The sequence below is a fragment of the Aptenodytes patagonicus genome, chromosome 7, assembly GCF_965638725.1.
Source record: "Aptenodytes patagonicus chromosome 7, bAptPat1.pri.cur, whole genome shotgun sequence".
Classification (NCBI taxonomy): Eukaryota; Metazoa; Chordata; class Aves; order Sphenisciformes; family Spheniscidae; genus Aptenodytes; species Aptenodytes patagonicus.
The window spans coordinates 11,210,743-11,230,107 of record NC_134955.1 but is presented as its reverse complement, the minus strand read 5'-3'; the positions used below and the strand labels follow the sequence as shown (position 1 = coordinate 11,230,107).

General features: G+C 36.2%; 1 protein-coding gene across 2 annotated transcripts in view; it reads left to right on the top strand.

The window, feature by feature from the left end:
* The window catches only part of PARVA (parvin alpha), a 69,641-nt gene extending 50,713 nt beyond the window's left edge, over positions 1 to 18,928 (top strand). Inside the window, exons 7-14 of one of the 2 annotated variants that reach the window (XR_012995848.1) lie at positions 4,440 to 4,498; positions 5,586 to 5,605; positions 6,977 to 7,038; positions 7,708 to 7,776; positions 9,426 to 9,527; positions 10,328 to 10,400; positions 13,093 to 13,233; positions 13,863 to 13,898. Coding sequence is in view for 1 of the 2 variants with exons in the window: in XM_076343959.1 (XP_076200074.1) it covers positions 4,440 to 4,498; positions 5,586 to 5,605; positions 6,977 to 7,038; positions 7,708 to 7,776; positions 9,426 to 9,527; positions 10,328 to 10,400; positions 13,863 to 13,939 (462 nt within the window). In the remaining variant the exon portion in view is untranslated. Of the gene's footprint in view, positions 1 to 4,439; positions 4,499 to 5,585; positions 5,606 to 6,976; positions 7,039 to 7,707; positions 7,777 to 9,425; positions 9,528 to 10,327; positions 10,401 to 13,092; positions 13,234 to 13,862 lie in introns of both variants that reach the window. The other variant, XM_076343959.1, reaches the window with a different exon arrangement.
* The last annotated feature ends 437 nt before the right edge of the window (positions 18,929 to 19,365 follow it).

Sequence of the window (19,365 nt, the reverse complement as noted above, 5' to 3'; positions counted from 1 at the left end):
ACACGTGCATCTTCCCTTCCCTGCTGACAATGCTTCAACCAGAAAAAGGCAGAAGTGCTTTCCCAGATTGAGCTGTGGCTCAGAATATCTTATTTTGATTGTGAAGTGGCCAGACTCTGACATTAAAAATATATGAAGCATTATTATTGTTGGAATGTGTTTGTTTATCACCCAATATGATCTCTAGAATTATTATTTTTCCCATTTTTGACGGTCTTCTCACTTGTGCAGAGATTCAAATCATTCTTGGCACTGAATGATGAATTGTCACTGTTTATTACATTCGGATTCATGTTAGGTGACTAAATATTCTTTTTCAGCCTTGTGCATGCTAATTTAGTCTGATTACAGTGTTGGCTTTCTCATAAGCATGCAAAAAACCTCCATCAACTAAATCTTTTGTGTCAGTCAGTCTCCTTATTAGAGCCTCATCCATCCAAACTCTTCATGTTATTCTGTTCATGGTTTTTCTTTCAGTTGGACTTGTGCTTGCTCTATCTTATTTGGCCTCTTCGCATTTAATCTGCTTTTCTTTCTCTCCAATTAACTTTGTATTTATTTTTCACACTGTAACTGTCTTTATTTATGTGTTTTAACTGATGTTACCCTGAAGTATGTGGTGCAAAGAGCTATTGCTCAAGTTTTGTGTGACTAAAAATCTGTGGGACAGATCTAAGAAAGTAACCACTCCTTTTTCCAGCATTCAAATCAGACAAGTTTTGTAATTTGGGGAGAAATCTGAAGGAGAGTATCTGGTAGATGTATCACTGATGCCTGATAATGACTCATTGACTCTCAGATTCTGCTTCGTGGGTTTCTCTACAGATGATGAAGGAGAACCCCAGCAAATCTGCACTTATGTGTCTAAGGCTTCAGAAGAACGTAATTTTCAAGCACTTTCCTTTCACTATTATAAATACATTAATTACACTGGTTTATCTCAAAGTTCTACCAAAAACAGCTTAAGAAATCAGGAGTGCAGTGGTCAGGGCATCTTTGGGATGAGAAACTAAACCAGAAAAAGAACACAGTCCTAAAATAAAGAACGAGATCTTGCATTCTGCTGTCACTCCATACGTCCAGACAAAATTCCTGTTGAAATCAATGGACGTAATTGTCCTCTTGTTTAATAGGCTAATGTAGTTCAACAGCAAATCCACTGAAGTCAGTAGAGATAAACCAATTTAAAAACAATAAGTAGTGGGAGAATCTGGCTCACTGTTTTGCCTCTTAGCTACACAGCTGTAGCTCAGGCGCCAGTGAATTGCAGAGAAAGCAGTTGCACCAGCATAAAACCCAAGTAATGTTGCAGAAGATTTTGCCCTGCAGACCCAGTTCTTGGTGAAAGCCAATCAGTGGAACTCCAAGGCTATGCTGATTCCTATTAACATAGGGTGGGGGCCAGTATTCTTACTGTAATTGTGTTTGAGACATTTTTAATTTTTATTTTATGGTGGGTGGGGTTTTTTATTTTTTAATCTGTCTTTCATGTCCTGTGGGATTGGTTCTGTATAATTCATCACGTACCCTTTGAACTCAATGAAAGTTTTAATCAACAATCAGCAGCTCCTAAAGCCTAATTTAGTGTTCAAACTTGCACGCCTCATGTTCTAAACCCTCATACAGTCTGTAAAGTAAGGTCATGCCTAGGGAAACTCAACAGACTATGTGGTAGCTAGTTTTAAATTCTACGCTATACAGTTTCATAAAGGAAATAGGAGAGAGAGAGAAAAAAAAGAACAAAATACTTTCATGAAGTCTTTAAGAAGACTACCCTAATCCATTTCAAGATTTTGTTAGGTTTAGAAACACATAAAATGTGAGGGTTGCCATGTTGGCTGGGTGTAGTTTATTGAAATAGAAACAAAGATATTTCTGAAACAAAAAATGTGCTCATGCCCAACAGGTAATCGACACAGTTCTTATGCAAGCTTGTTTCCTTTGGCTGTTTTGTACAAAACCTGTTAGCAATGAGAGTAATATGAAATCTGGGTTATAAGCTGATTTGGGAAAAAATGTGGTAGTTGGACCTTTTGTAGCTGTTTTGTTATATTATTTTCTTTTTCTTCCATACTAATAGAATGAATAACTTTGAACAAAGCCCAGCCTTTGTTTGATCATTTCTACTGAAACAAGTGAGAGCTTTTGTGGAGAGCTGGATCTTACCATCGTTTTGCCTCTATAAAACAAACTTCACAACAGGTGACATCAGTGTTAGTGTCAATTTTGAGGTGGAGAGTTTTTAAAGTGCAAAAGATGTATGGGAAGCAGCCTTCACAGAGCAGGTGCTTAGACTAGTGTTTCTAAGGTCCATTCTGATTGTTGCCGTTGGGACTTTTTCACCAGTCTTTTTATAAATTAAAAGCATAGGAAAGTCTATCTTGGCATGTGCTGGTCAAATAAATGTCCAGCGGATGCATGTCATATTTGGGCAGTGTGGAAATTCCATTAATGTTAGTGATCAGATGCCAGGCACAAAACTAGGGCTTGATGTCTTGTCTTTTTTTTGTTGTTTGGTTGGGGTTTTTTTGTCAACAATAGGATTAAGGTGCAGAATTCCTATTGATATTAATTGCAGTTTATCAAAAAGGGAAATATGTTTTATATTGGTACTGGAGTATGTTTTAGGCTATTTTTGCATGTTTGCAGAGGAAAGGTAGAGTATTAGAAGCCTTTTTCTTCTCCCATATCGCCGCACTGGGCACTAAGAAGTACAGTTGCTGTTGCTATGATGCTCAACTCCTCTAGGAGACAAGACTGATAGGGCTTTTGCTCCAGAAGGCATCATTGGCGTCTCAGAGTCATCATCTGGAGGAAATAAAAGTTTCCTTTCACCCTGCAGCAAAGGGAAAAATAAACAAAAATCCCAAACAGAGTGGAATTCTAACTTGAGCTTCAAGTACAAGTACTTATTGCTGTCTGCACAAGCTGAAAATGAAGATAGCGCTAAATGATGTAGTTTTTCTTCAGACTTTCAAGATATGTGACAGAAGATGTCTCAGCAGCTGTTCTGTGCCCCCTCTTTCAGTATGTAACACACTGGGCTCCAGTCTGTCTTTTTAATGTTCAAAGGTCCTCCCTGAATGTATTTTTAACCATGTGCAAGATATTTAGTAGCAGGGCTTTAAAAAACTTAATGGAAAACCCCGGAAACTATCATCTAGCTAAAAGGACAGTTCAGATTACTCCAAGTGCCAGTCTGGAGTGACCCAGAGAGTGCAATGTATGGCTTTCTTGCAGAAAGTAAGTTTGATCCTCATATATTTTAGTAATGCAATATAGAAGTAATAGGCCCAAGCCTGGCCAAATCCTCAGCACATCATACACCGAGGACTGCCTCAGGTGGGGATGTGCTATCTTCTCCAAGGCAGGGAAGAGCAGCAGCCTCAGTTCACATGCCATGAAGGACTTTTCCTAAAGGTTATTCTCTTTTTCTCTTTCCTATGTAGAAGGCAAGTCTAGGATGAGCATAAATTAATTTTTCTCATTTCCTTGTATGACAGGGAGTGAGGAATCATGAATAATTGCCTAATGTCTTGACTTTACATGCAGTTGTCAGCATTTACCTGACTTTTTTTTCTGTATTGCAAAATTTTACTAATTCCAGTGCATAGAACTAACAGAGAGAACACAAAGAGAGGCAAAACATATGTGCGGTATTTACACTACCACCAGATGACTGTGATCAGCATCCTGGAAACAATACCAAATTTTTAAACTACTTCATTTTCCAACTGACTCAAATAGCAACCATTTGAGTTGGCTTCTGCCATTTTGTGTACAGCTTCTAGACACAGGCCGCTCACCACCATGTACAATGGGCTTCTCACATCTGAAGAACGTTGGAGTCTGCATATATTAACACCAAGTTGACTAGGGTCTGGAGCAGGCTGTGAATGGATTATCCTCCATTTTGGTTTTCCATCACAAGCAAATAGAGCTCTTTGTGTGGAGAGAAGTCAGAAAACACTGAGGCAAAAAAGAAAGTGTATGAACAGGGCAGAAAGAACAGATAGCCTGGGAGCAAGATTTTTGCAAAAGAGAAGCATGGGCACCGTCTGCCAAGCTGTTCATTGAAATAAAAGGTTTAATTCAACTCACCTAGGCATACCTCTACTAAAATACTTGCGTATGTGTTTAGGTGTTTCAAATGTCTTGCTGAATTGGGGCCTTTAAAAGAAAAGTGAATTAAGAACAATGGAGAAAGGAAAAGAAATACTTCCTTCTACAGGTGGAGTTTCAAGTTTCTTGTTAATGTACGAAAGAGTTTTCTGAAATACTTGCAAGGTGAAATAATATATTACTGTAAGTTTGTTTGAAAAAAGTTCTTATTTTGCAGGTTTCTTATCTAATTATGTTTGTGGATCACAAATAAATTTTTACTGTACCCTAAGCATTAAACTTTACTGAGAAAAATGTCACTTTTTTATTTTTTCCAGAAACGAGAAGGAATCCTCCAGTCTCGACAAATCCAAGAGGAAATAACTGGTAACACTGAGTATGTCAACACCACTTTTGCCAGCAGTTCAGTAATTGAACACAGATGCGTCTCAGAAATTCAAACATTTGCTGATATTTAGATTTCGGTATTGGGGTTCCAAGGAAGATGATGCATCAGCCAGTGACTGTATTTTAGCCTTTTCAAGAGCTGCAAACATGCATCTAAAAATACAAAAGGGTGAGGAAATACAGAGCTGGGGAACTAAAAGCAGGAGACCAGGATAAAAGAGAAGACAGAGTGAAGATACACAAAAATCTCTTATTTTATATTTATCTACTATTAATTTATTTCTGTATTTATTATATTTCTTGTTATTTATTCAAAAGTCCTTCAAACAAACAAGAAGGATATGCCTCATTCTTTTATGTTGGTATTTATTTGATAGAGAACTAGATTCTTTCAAAAAGGAATGTGATATGACTATTTTTAGGTGTTTGGATTTTGGGGGTGTAAAATGATGGTAGTAAGCCCTGTACACATCATCTCACCGAACAAATTATAACAGAAAAGTTATTCCGAACCAACAGAAAGCAATAGTAGAATATCCTAGTTTCTAATAGAATGGAGAGAAGCCAGACTATTGACTTATTATTAATCTTTATGAATTTGTTTACATTTACATGTAAATATGTTATATGAGTTATATGAGGGATCAACTGGAGCAAAATGCTGCAGTCCTTAAGAACCCAGTCCAAGCATTGTTTTGGCTGGAATTGTATTGTAGTTGGTGTGGTAAATGCATCTTTAAAGCAAAGGGAAAAGTTTTCACAAAATTAACATGAAAAAGCCTTCTTCACTCAGGCAAGGTGTGTTGATTTGGTTCAATAGTAGGAAATCTGGGATCTGGCCTCCCATGAGATTTTAGTGAAGCCAGGAGATACTATACTGACGGACTCCAGACTAATCCAGATTCTCAGTTGGAGTAACTTGATGAAGGTTTTCTTAATTCCATGAATCTACTCCAGTTTCACCAGGCTGAAGATCTGACCATGTATGCTGTTTTCTTTTGCAACACAATGTCTGCAAGTGAATTATATATAACTGTGTTTTGTTCTTTTTGTTTTGGGTTTTTTTTTTTTCATAGGGCATTATCGGGAAGGCATGGTAAGTTCGTTTGATTATCATCTTTTTCTTGATGTATACATTAGTTCTGCAGTGGGTGGTCACTTTGATCAAACAGCAAGGAAGTAGAGGATTTCAAGTTGCCCTGGCAAATACATAAATATATGCACTACAGGCTATTGTGGCAGTTAAAAGGAAAAAAGCATTAAAATCAGTCTGACCATGTTTAAAACACATTTCATTGCTTTTCAGCACGTGTTAATTTGCAGGTGCTTTGTGGTTTAACCTCCAGAACATTACTGTAATAGTATTAAAGGTCATAAGTTCCCAGCATAATATGAAATGATGTCTTATCATAAACCAGCTGGTGAACTTGTTGGCATTCTTGCATACATTACCTACTTACACTTTAATGTCTTTGAGTCTTATTCAGCAGGCCTAAACACTGTACAAGTTCCTGTGCCTACTATGTCTTACTGCTAGTATTGAGACTGGCCAGATGCCTGGCCAACAGAAAACACTCATCTGAGGAGCTTAGGTGGAGTCCCACCAAGAATTTAGCATTTGCTTCTTGTATTATTTCAATGGCTGCCTTACAGCTGCTTTAAAAGGCTACATGCATGACCTCTTTTCCCAATGATATCCCTGAGCAGTCTTACTTTGTATATAGTCTGCCTTCTACAAATGCCTTTGGATCTACTCAAGCATTTTTTTTATTGAGGAATATGAATGTAGCTTTTTGTGGAGTCATTTGCTATCATTCAGGTCATTGTCGAAATGGAAATTGCTCAGAAAAGGCTCTGGTGCCTTTTTTTTTTTTTTTTTTTCTTCTTCGGAAGGTGACTACAGTAGCACTCCAGTCACGGTACCTTAGGTTGCCTGTCCTGCTGATAACGTCCTAAATTGCATATCAGAATGGCCCAAAAACATCTATACAGAGGATTATATTGCAGCTCTTTAATCATAAGCTTGCTTGAGGTGGTTAATAATAGAGCACACCACAATGCAGTCAGTGGCCCATGGGGAAAATCTTCCTCTGTAGATGTAGCGACTCTAGATGTAAACTCATGTTCTTCTGCACACAATGATTTGGTTACTTAGCTCCCTGTATGTGGCTGTTTAAGGTTTTATGCATAAAGATACCGTTCTTTGTTCATTTTTGAGAAACAGGGTTATTAGGTAATCCAAATCCTACTGGAAAATTATGCTTTTTGTAAATAATAGAGAATAAGTTACTAGCAGCTTATAGCAAGAGAGCGGTATGCAAAATACATGGTACTTGGAATATAAAGAGACTATATTGAAACCTTTTGCTGACTCTGTTGTCTTAAACGAGTGTGTGCCTTAATAAGTGTTTATTCTGCATTTGAACAATTACTGCCTAGTATATGAACGTCTCTGAATGTTTTTCAGAAAGAGATGCATTTGATACTTTATTTGACCATGCTCCAGACAAGCTCAATGTCGTGAAAAAGGTTGGAAGGTTTTTATTTTTAAAATATATAATGTGTGCATGTGTATGCTTGTATGTATCTGTTTGTACATATTTAGTGAGTGTTTATGTATATAATATATAATTGGCATAGTTTGCATACATTAAATACAATTAAGCTTTATGCTTAAACAAATATACAAATTCATGATTGTAGTGTTACTTTTTATTAATATTTAGCAGCATGAACTTAACTTTGGAACACAGAACAACATGTAGTTATCAAAGTTTCCATCAAAAAGAAGTTCTCACAAAGTGTATGTTGAGTAGAACCCAACTGGTAGGTTGAGTGTACTGATGCCAAAGAGGTATCCAGTTTACAACTGCCAGGGGTCTGACCTAGAGTATTTTGGCTGCTGTCAGATTTGGGTTGATTCCAATTACCCACTTTCCTATAGTCTGCTACAAGGGTTTTTTTAAGAATTACTATGTTTTAACAGTGTATTTTTATTTATATATATGATGTTTATTTTATTTCTGTTCTTCATTCTTGGAAATTTTTTTTTTTATGTCACATTTCAGTTTTAAAACTTAAAAATTGTGTTGCAGTCTCTTCACTCATGCCGATTCTCTTCTGAGTGGAGCTCATACTGCATGCGTTGAACTGCTGCCCTACTGCATAGGCCTTCACTACATTGTTTTCATATTTCAGACTCTCATCACTTTTGTGAACAAGCATCTCAATAAATTGAATTTGGAGGTCACTGAACTGGAGACCCAGGTAGGATTTTACAGCCTTTCTTAAAGGGGAGGGATAGTTGCTCTATGTTATGCACTATGCCTGCAACTTTATCCAGAAATTTCATTTAATTATTATTGATTGAGCTCTATGATGTTATTTCAGCAGGAAACCCCTCAATTTTAAATATGTTCGTATGAAGAAGACCCTCACCAATTAAGCAGAGAAATCATGAGGGCAGCTAAATTTGTCTCACGCAGTTTTGTATACTTCCACTAGCATAAAAATTAATTAATAGATGCTCTTGGGCGCTGCCAAGTGCTGTAAGCAGAACCTGTGCTTGTTTTGGTCAGGAAGGAACTCTGTCTGCTTGGTTTGATCCAACGTCAAGCTGAACAGTTGTTTCCTGCCTACCTTTACACAAGCATGCAATCACATGGGATTACAATGACTCTATTCAGTGAGATACGTTCTTGAGAGTAAAGCTACTCAAGTGTATAGGCAGCTGTACAGTTGGGCTGCAGGCTTGATTGCACCACAGAAATAATGTGGTACATGGTCTTCTTTCTTGTTCTCAGCTGCTAAATTGGCTGGAAAGAAGCTAAAAGAAAAGCTTAATCCTGCTGTATTAATACTTCCCCACGTGAACAATTGCAGCAGTTATCATATGAAAATTACAAGGTCAGGCAGGAAGGATGGTATCCACACTATCAAAAAAACCCCAGGTGTCTTCAGGACAGGCTTCATTTTATGTCTTGATTTACGTTATTAAGAGTCTCTGGTTTATTTAAGTAGCTATCAACCTGGTAGATAGAGATTTTTTTAAAGGTAAAATTAAGATTTAGATGGAAATAATGTGTAAGGGCTTTCAGAAAGATGTTCCCTGTGCCTGCTTATTGCATTGTTTACTTTTGGAAAAAACATATTATTCAAATGTACCTAGAAACTCCTTAAGCATTTATCCACAACGGTATTCCCTAAGATGAGAGATTGTATTTCTATCAGTTGAAAGAAAATTATCTACCTCAGGAAGGTGATGGGTTGCTTCAGATAACTCAGTTTGGTTGTGAGGATGTCTCAGTGCACTGATAGACCTGACGCCACAGGGGTAAGAATGAGAGGCCTTTAACAAAATCTTATGGATGTTGCTATTTTTTTTAGATAGAAATGAACATATATCATAGCAATTAGATATCTTCCATCTGTAATTACATACACTTAAAATTAGATTGACTCAGACTTGCAGAACATGGACAAAGATGATCCTTTGTTCCTCTATTTCCTCAATATACTGAATTTCAGTGCAGTCATGAGATTGCACCTTCATTCTGCTTTTCTCTGCTCAGGGAATGCATGCCATTTGAGAGCTTGAAAGGTGGCTGTTCTGATTCCCCACAATTAGTAGAATAGAAAGCAAAGGTGTAGATCAAAGCCACTGGCAACCTCTCTTTCCAGGAACTTTATTCTGCATGTATATTTTAGCATTAGGTCAGTTTTGGAGAAGACATAACAGAACGTACTAGCTAAATAAAAGGAATCAAAGAAGTTAGATGAGTTCTTTTAGTTGCAATTTAAAATATTTGTATTAGTAGTTTGCTGACAGTTCTGCATTAGACAATATATATCTTGTTCATTAAGCAAAGCAATGAGTTATTCTTCAGAAAATGTACTGAGAAATGTCTTTTTTACAGTTTGCAGATGGTGTGTACTTAGTCCTGCTAATGGGTCTCCTCGAAGGTTATTTTGTTCCTCTGCACAGCTTTTTCTTGACTCCTGATAGTTTTGAACAAAAGGTAATTAGATTTAATTTTTCTATTAAAACCAAATAAACATACAAACATGTCTAGTAGTACAAGGATGATACTTTTCCGCATAAGTTTGATGTAAATAGCTGAAATCAAGAGAGGACTGTACTGGTAACCATTTCCAAGCATTTTTAAGATCTCAGTATTAATGCTTATCTGGAATAAAAAAGAAAATTATATTAATGATGGGGTGGTTAGAAAGTATTAACTGGTTTTGGCAGCCATTGTGTGATGCTGTCATTGAACCAGACTTACTGTTCATTAAGTGTGTAAAGAATTATACAGATGAATTGATGACAGAACTGATTTTTTGTGTCCAAAATCCAAGAATTAAACATTTGAAAGGTTTCATGTTTTTTGGAAGCATAAAGGCATATATGTACTATGTATCATTTTAAGACCAACCATTACCCCAGTGTCTGTTGCTATCCTGGCAATTCAGCTGTCTATTCAAGACAAGAGCACTTCATGGGCCATCATATTCCAATTTTTAAACTTGCGGGAGGTGGGCTATTCTTACTTGTAAGTAATTTTTCTATGGGTAATATTAGTTCACATGTTATTTTTCAATTACTTCTATATTTCTGAAACCACCATCACCACCCAGAAAAAAACAAAGCAATGGATTATCTGGATTCCATGGGCCAGATCTTCCATTGATATACAGAGCCCTGACTATTATATCCTTCCGAGCATCTGGGTCTGCAGCTTTAAATACATCTTATTTTGACCATTTATACTATACTGTATATAGTTCACGATAATGACAACCTTTATTTTATTACTAGGTCCTCAATGTATCCTTTGCGTTTGAGCTAATGCAAGATGGTGGATTGGAAAAACCAAAGCCACGACCAGAAGGTATCTGTTCTACTTTTTTTGTATCTTCTTAAAAATTTGCGTTGGATCCAGATCTTACCTCATAGGATTATGGTATAGCTAAGTGAAGGTTGAAATGTTAATCCAAGAGTGAAAGGCAAGATACATTTTGAAGTGCTCAGGTAACTCTGTATTTTAAATGGCTGATAGATACACTTTCTCAAATGTTGCAAGGCTTCATTTCTTGAGTGGCCAGGGTAAGATTTGCATGACCAAACATATGCAGTAATACCCAGATATTCACTGAAAGAAAAAGAACGCAGTTGTGAATGGTGTCACTGGCAGGTATGAATTGCTTCAATTGCTTCATTTTCCCCCATCCCACATCTTCATACTAAACCTCAAGTATTCCAGTGTAATTCACAAGATTTTCACAAAAGAGGTAGATATTGTGGAAGAAGAATTTCAAATGTTCACATAACTACCTTTGAGTGCAGGGCCTAATCATGCATATTTAAATTAGATTTAGAGCTGGAGACTGAAAATAAAATGTGTCTTCAGGGAAGATGAAGGTTTTGCTGCTGACTTTAGCAGGACCAGGATTCCACTCCTCTTTGCTCATATAAATACAGGATTTAAATCCAGCTTTTTGGGCTGGATATAGGGCCCTTGATTCACCACGTTATAGGGTACTCTTGTGGTTCCTCCCATAAGAAGTTACCACTTCTTACCATGCAGGAGCTGGACGTGCAGCTTCTGCTCCACTCTTCCCAACAGGGGTGGTAGCTGGGCTTCTGCTGATTACCTACCATAATAATCAATATGTATGTGTTTTCAAGACCCATTGCAGATTCACATTCTATGGTGCACACAGTCTTTTCCTGCCATAATATTGGATTGTCATTCCCTGAGGAGTTGATACAAGCTAATGCTTAAGAGTTTTATTTCTAATAGTAAGGGCTCTCTGGAGATTCAGGCACACATCACTGAATCAAGTTCTGCTCCATTCTGCTTATTTTCCATCTCTCCCGACTTCCAGATCGTAACAGCATAACAGACATACGCACACACACAAAAAAATATGTCTCAGGATTGAGCCTACGCTGCCTTTGCATTTAATCTGGACCTACCCATCCTATTTTTTCACTTCCTTTGATTGCTTGAACTCTTATCCACAATCATGCTTAACTAAACCAGTGGTGACTGTATCACAAACTTTTATGTCTGACATAGTCAAAGAGAGAAGGGGGAAATAGTGAAATCTAGGGATCCAAGTAAAACAGAGAGTATCTGTGATCCCTTACTCCCCGTGGAGGTTTAAAATTCTTATGGCATTTAATTTTTCAGGTATTTATTGCTCTAGGGGACAGCTAATTTTTCCAGTATAAATCAAGCCATAAGGATATTTCAGCATATATAAGACATTTCTTGTGCAATTATTGAAATGCTTAATATGAAACTTCCTGCCCAATGTGAATGGAAAAACACATCTGTTTTATGTGTTGTTACATTGGGCACAATGCCCGTACTTAAAATTTCCAGTGAGCGAAAGAGTATTGAAAAGGATCTTACCCTAAATGTGTACACTAAATACTCTTTAAATTCCTACACTGTTTCTTTGAGGTTCTTGAGGAAAAAATATGCTGAAAAGTGCTTTAGAATATGAAAAACATATTTAGTGGAAAAAAGAATGCGGTTAAATAAATGAGTATGAAAACCAGTGATTTTTATGGGGTCAACAGTTTATTTGGGTTATTTGGAATATAATTGAAAAGGTATTAAAAAGCTTTCTGTGACCTTTTACTTTAAAAATGGCCAGAACATTAATCTGCTGAGTCTGTAATGAATTCATTCACAGTTTGAGCTTTTTCAGATTACTTCTTGAAATGTGTACATCAAAGACAAGCTCAAGTTTCTCTTTTTCAAAATTGCAACCAGTAAAACATTATAGATGTTGGTCAAACACATGTAGCAATGGAAATAACTCATCTTTCTCTGGGAGCATGCTTCTTTTTAGTTTGGACCTGTCTGTGGAATTCTGTTGTGGTGGAGTCTTCTGGTAACTTTGCAAAGACCTGTCAAAGTTATCTCTTTATTCATTTGAAGTTCTGTATCAGGAAATGAAGGTGTTACAGCTTGCTGCTGGCCTAAAAGAGGAAACTTCCCGAGTTATACTCTGCAATACTGTTTGCATATAACATGATGTTGTGGGAGCAATGTGCCCTTCATGTAGCTTTTGGCATTTTCTCTTCATTTTATACTGAGCATTTTTGATCTGATTTATTAAAAGCCACAAAACCATGTGGCCACATGACCATACATAGTCTCAGCATAAAATCTAGGTTTGATTGTTTTCAACCTTTGTCCATGGATGTCAGTTTGCCATGTAGCTAATATCTTTAGACCTTCAAAGTTTGCATACTTTGGGACACCATGCATAGGTTGGATTGGATTCATTCTTCAAAGTATAAACCCTTCACAATCTGTGAGAAACATCACTGTAGATAAATATAATGGCAAAAATATCTGATGATTACATACACAATTTACTAGGCTTACTTGGAGGTTTTGAAGATAATGGGAGTATGCATACCACCTGCTTTACACCTTCATGGCCAATTCCAAGAATCAAAGTTAGGAGATTGAGTTCCTATACAGTCAACAGAAAGACATAGGACTATTCTAATTCTGTTCTAATTCTATTCTATTCTGTTTCTTTTCTGTTCTTTCTGAGGGCAATTCTGAGTCTCTGTTTGAGATTGAATATTCCTTGAAGCACTAGCGTAGACTGCTGCAGTAGTACTTGTCAGTTTGTTTTATAGATTTCTTGTGAAATAATATTGACTTTCTCAACAACTTCTCTTGGAAACAGCAGGTATTCATTAGTTTTTTGTTTCCTATAAATCCTTTACTTTAGATGTTGAGTTTCTAAGTACTGATTCAGCCATGTACGTCAGCTAACCCAAAGCGTTTTCAGGAGTGTCTTCTAGGGGCACTTGTATACCTAGCTTCTTTAGATCCTTTAGAAAATTTAAACTTGCCTCTAGCTATCTTGCAGAAATTAGGCCTAATAAAGGATGTTGCAGCCCAGAATGGGCCAAGTCCTGCAATTCTTGCATAAGAGAAGAGTTCCATTGGTTCCTGTCTGATGATTTTTTCAAAATCATTACTTTTCGACCACAACTGACTGAAGATCCAGTCATATAAATATACATAATCCTAGGCACAGTTTGTCTCATGGGCATCTAAACCTTGGTTGCATTTCTTCATCAGCACCATTAGCCATTTGTATCCCTAACTAAAAGTGGTTGAAATAACGATTTTTGAGTTGCCACTTTAAAAACTGTGCTTTATTTATATTTCTACTCTTTCTTACTATCTTTGTGATTTGAATGTTCGTGGATATGGATCTGAACAAGGAACGGGAGTAGGGAATAGGCACTTCTGAAAATGTTTTGAGCTAATGAAGTTACTAATGGTTTTTTCCCTTGTCTCTTTTTCTAGATATTGTAAATTGTGACTTGAAGTCTACACTGAGAGTACTGTACAATTTGTTTACTAAATACAGGAACGTGGAGTGAAGAATTGATTTGGAATGCAAAGGAGTGTTAACAAAGAAAGCATCATAACTAAGATATTTTTCATCAGTATTCCTCTGCATCTTTATCCTAAAAGGAACTAAACTATTTCTCTGAAGAATTTTTAATTGATTATTCTTGCACTACTATTTTCATAGTAGATTTAAGACTAATATAAATTATGAAGAAAAAGGTTTGGAGGAAGGTATTTGGGTATATTCTGGGAGAATTAATGTCTCAATAATAAGTCTTCACACTGTTTTGTAGTAGGTGAAGCAAGAATGAAAAAAAGATTTAGTAACTTTAATTCAAATCAGCCTTTGAAGCCAATCATAGGAAGACTCAGCACTGAGTATTTTAATATTTTTTACATATATCTTTTCTAATCTGGGGATTTTCTATCCATGATAAAATGATTGCATTCTAATTATGAGAAATGTGCATGGGAAGAAACAGTTAAATACTCTTGTTCACATCACAGCTAAAAAGAAGAGACTTTCTCAAGCACTTAACCCGATTAATTTATATTTCCAGTGCTGTTAGGCTTGAATTTTATGGGTACAAACTGAAGTGGCTACTCATTCCTTCAGACTTACTATAATGTGATACTCTGCTTTAAATATGTTACTGAGCATTCCGCATACGCACACTTTGCAGCTTGTCACTTGGTTTTGTTCAAGGTAGAGATCTTTTTTTCAAAGTACACATTTCAGGAAAACACACCTGTAAAATACAGTTTCCCTATAATATTTGTATTACATAGTATTAGAAAGTAAAAGAACAGCTTGTTTTTCTTTTAGTAGTTTAAACACAGGATTACTAGGTTGCAAGTATAGATTTATTGCTAAATAGGATTTAGAATCTGTCCCTTTGGTTGATTTTATGATGAATGTATTTTGCTGCATAATGTCCAACACAAAAAATAAGATTTATTTTCCAGAAACATTCCTGTAGCCTTTCAGATACAAAAGCACTGCTTTTAGGTCAAAACTACTCCCACCTATAAAGACTCCGTTACAGTGTAAGGTTCGTTGGTCATTTTACATAGCTATAAAGAGTACTTTTTTCTAATCATAACCAAGTATAAGCTGTTATCTGTTTGGTTTTAGCTTTAACAAAGACAGAAAAGAGAAATGGGAGTTGATTCTTCCCTTAAACTTGATATCAAGCACCAATTATGTTTCCATAAAGAAGCTGATAGAGACTGCCTGACACGAGTGTTAATCATCAAAAACTGCACTGGCATAAGCTGAAGAGTAAATTAATCATTTGCTGGAAGTCTTGATGCTAGTATTAGATACCTTTCCAAAAAAAGTGTTCCAATGCAACCACAGATTCTTGGGATCCTGGGTTACACAGCAAGGAAAAAAAATCCTTAGGCAGAAATTACTGGACGACTGTTTAGAAATCTTTGGACTGCTTGGTGCAGGAAGGAGACTTGTTAATAGTCATCCAATTATGGCAGCAGTGGTATAGGTGAAAGGGAAAGCAATCTGTCAGCTCTTGAGTCTGTTCATCTGAAGAAATGCAGTGCTGGCAAGAACGGTCAATAACAGCTATATGTTACTTAGTATATAAAGCATTACATATTTTTCAATTTTCCAGGGCTTTTTTTTTTTTAATGTAGAGTTTTCCAGTGCAACATTAGCATAAAGGGAAGACAAGCAATTACGTTCTGTCTTTGACGAACACTAACTGATGTTTAATAACAATATGATACTGACTTCTGCTGGGAGGCCACAGAAATTATTCTTCTGAGAAGTAAATATCAACTTTTGCAAAGAAAAGTCAATATTTAATTCAAAGGACAATACCTGGATGTTCTCTGAACTCAGAAATTGTTACCTGATTGTTATAAGCATTCTAAATATCTTTATTAAAATATTTTTTTACCTCTGTATTTTTAACTAAGTTTCTGAAATTAGAGGTGCAGAAACTAACAATTATTTGCCTTTTACACAGGTAAATAACTGGACATTTTGACCTCGGTGAAAATGAACATGTTTTCATTATATCTTTAATATCTGAGAAGCTAAATGATAGGAATTAACAAAGCATTTTTTGGGCAAACTGAGACAGAACTTCTCATTTATATACCAGCAGCAATTTCAGCTTATTTTAATGTTTCACATACAAGTTTTTCCTTTGCACACCTAGACTGTAGTAATTGTTAATTAATAAATGTATGATGGTTTTTCTGCAGATCATGCTCAGCTGAAATGCTCTTTTACATCTCAGCAATGCCAAAACATTTTGATTGCCCTTGTTTTCAGGAGTGCACTTTCTTTAACGAGGAGATTTATATATGTAAAGGAAAAAGGTTAGGAACGGTGAAACCGGGTTTTGCCTAGACTTGAAAATAAGTATTCCTGTGCTATATTGGTATGACATTATTGGAGATTTTGAATTCTGTCAGACTCCATTTTCCATCCTTAAAAAACATAAAACTGAGACAGAATGTTGAAATCCTCATGCTGAAATGCAATTATGCAGAACCATAGAAACATTTAAACAATATCCAACCTTTACACAATTATCTATCCTATGGTAAGAATTTATGTAAATTAAAATCTGCTATATAAACAAGAGTGTCCTATGTAAATATAGACCCATGTGATAGTTTTAACACATTCACACAAATAGTATATGCTGCCATGTAGGAGTGGGTCACTGCTTATATTTTTGACAGTGTAGATTTAAATAGCTATCAGATAAATATGAAATCTAATATACAGATTATATCTAATATTTATTGCTTTGATACAGAATATTATAGAAATATAGAATACTACTGTAGACAGTTTGTTCTTCAGCAATCAGCGTAGGCCAGCACCTTCCTTCAGGGAAGTGAAATGTTAAGTTAGCTGGGCCAAATTCTGCTGACACCTATGATGCTTTTATTCTTGATACACAGCGGCGTATATTGATGTACAGCTGAATGCAGAATTTTCCTCACTGTTTATATTAAGATAGAAGTTGTTTAAGTTTTAGGTCAATCCTGGTTTTATTTATAATTACTTTAAGTGATTAAATAGATCCAAATCAATGTATTTAGCCCATGTAAGATATGAACAGTCACCTGGAGAGGCCAGTTTCTCTACTGGTCCCAGAGGGAGCTTCTGATCTCGAGGCTGCTATCTCAGTGCTTTGGCTATGTTTCTAAAGCCAGGTAGTATGAATCCAATGGTGGTAGTATGAATCATGGTGGTATTTGGATCTCATCCACCAGACCAATGTGCTTGTCTGTTGTGCTCTGTCACATGAAGGCCCACAGGTAGCTGAATCCACCGAAAACTGGCAGATTATTAGCCTGCCTTGAGTAACAAACAGACAGTAAACATTGCTGCTGCTGGGGCATTGTGAAACTGCCGAAAGAACAGTTTTATGTGTTTCTCTGACTTCTAATCCATCCATTGCATCCAGCAGTATGGTATCCAGATTTGTTCTGTGGTTGGAGGTAGGCATCCTTTCCCTATTGATGGATCCTGGCATGCTCTGTCAACCACACAAAACTTGTTATTTTTGTCAAAAAGGAGCTACAGATTCTTAATAGTATGTCAAAAAGATGTTGTCAAAATAATTATCTAAAATCCTAATATCTTGAGGTCAGCTCCTTTCAGCTTGCTTTCCCAGCTGACTGGCATTTAGTTGCCATAAAGAACAGGCCCTAGAAAAAAGGTATTGAAGGAATCTTTGCATAATTTTACGAGACACACGCGTAAAGTCCAGAATTGGATTGCTCTGTATTTCCGATGGAGTACAGACACACCAAGTTTCTTATTAAATTAGCTGACTGTGGCATATCTGGTTCTTTGCATTTCTTAGTCAGTAGGTATCTTCCTGTTATAGGGGGCAGCAGCCCTTGCAGCTACATAGTTCAGGAATTCAAGTGGACCAGCGAGTGTTGGATAAGGTCCTAATCTACTTTGATTGACTGCGGACCAAGTTGCTGATTGGCATATCTCCATCTAAACCAGTGGCATTAAATCAATAGAGCATTTGGTCCTTTCTGTTTTACAGAGGGTTACAGTACTTGGGAATGTTTTACGTTCAGGCAGACTATATTGATCGAGGTAAATGCTACTTGGTTGACCTTTGTTCTTACCAATTTTCGTAAAGTATGTTTTTAAATTCATGTTTCAATTTAGCAGACACCTTACTGCAAGCCACAGTGTTGTAAAGCAGAATGGCTTTTAAAAGTAATGGGGTTTATTTCATTAGAGAAAGATATATATGATATTTAATATACTAGATACTACCTTTAGGTCTAGTTCTTGTTATTCTTGTCTTCCTGTCAAAACAGCCTTCATGAATGGCCTGTGTATGTGCCAAGCACCCAAAGAGAGAACAGTGTCTTGAAGACCTCTTGCAAGATTTTCTACACTGTTCCCTAATAGACTTTTGTTGTTTTACTATAAGCATTTGTGTGGGTTTTCTCTTTACAGTTGAAGTAAAATGAAGGGCTGAAGAAATCCTTTGTAGAAAGTTATAACTAGTTTAAAGTAAGATACTTTGTTTTGATGTATCGCATGAAAAATGGAGGTAGCAGCACCAAAATTCCAAAATTATGCATACCTCAGCATCCACAGATTTTCCAAAGAGGTTTTGAGTCATTTAACATTTACTAGGGCTAATTTTATGTGTTTTGACAATATTTTCTGTGTGACTATTTCTTTTTGCAATAATGAGATTTTCTTTTCTGGCTAACAGTTTATACTACGCACTCTGCAACAATGTTAGTGTCATTGAAATATTTGGTTCTCAATTTCAACATCAAACTAATTGAGAAAAAAGAATATTTGCAAAATTTGCTTCTTAACGTGTATCTGAAAATAATGATTAGTTTAAATCAAGCTGCATTGCCTTCAACTGCAGAGTTAGTAGCTTTCACAGAATATATTTTATGTACTCTGTAAGTAAGAGACACTCTATTGCTGATTTTTTCTGAAACCTTTGTTATGATCCACAATAAAATTTGCACCTGAAAATAAACACTCTATGTTGTTATTGGGTCAAAGTCTGAGATGTATGACAAAAAATTAGGATGGCTGTACGGTTTATGTTCTCGGAGCTTCCAGAGCTTTCTATGCATCTAACCCATCCTCAGTTACCTCTTTGTGGGTGTACTCGGTGTTTATTATTATTTTTTGTGGGGGCTGGTGACAGCTGAAAGTGGGTTGGCAAAAACAGCCATGTAAACACATGCTTGAAATGATTAACAGCAGCAGGTCAGGAAAATGCCATATTTGATTCAAAATAGCAAAGTATGCCTTTGCTCTAATATTGCTGTGCTGAACACTTTAGTGGTGATATTGCAGCTGGGTATAAAGCAATTTTTTTCAGAGTAATTTTTTTAATTTGAAATTTAACCAAATGTTAGTGAAATGTTAAAATGATCGACATTAAACTGTCCGTTTCAGAAAATAACT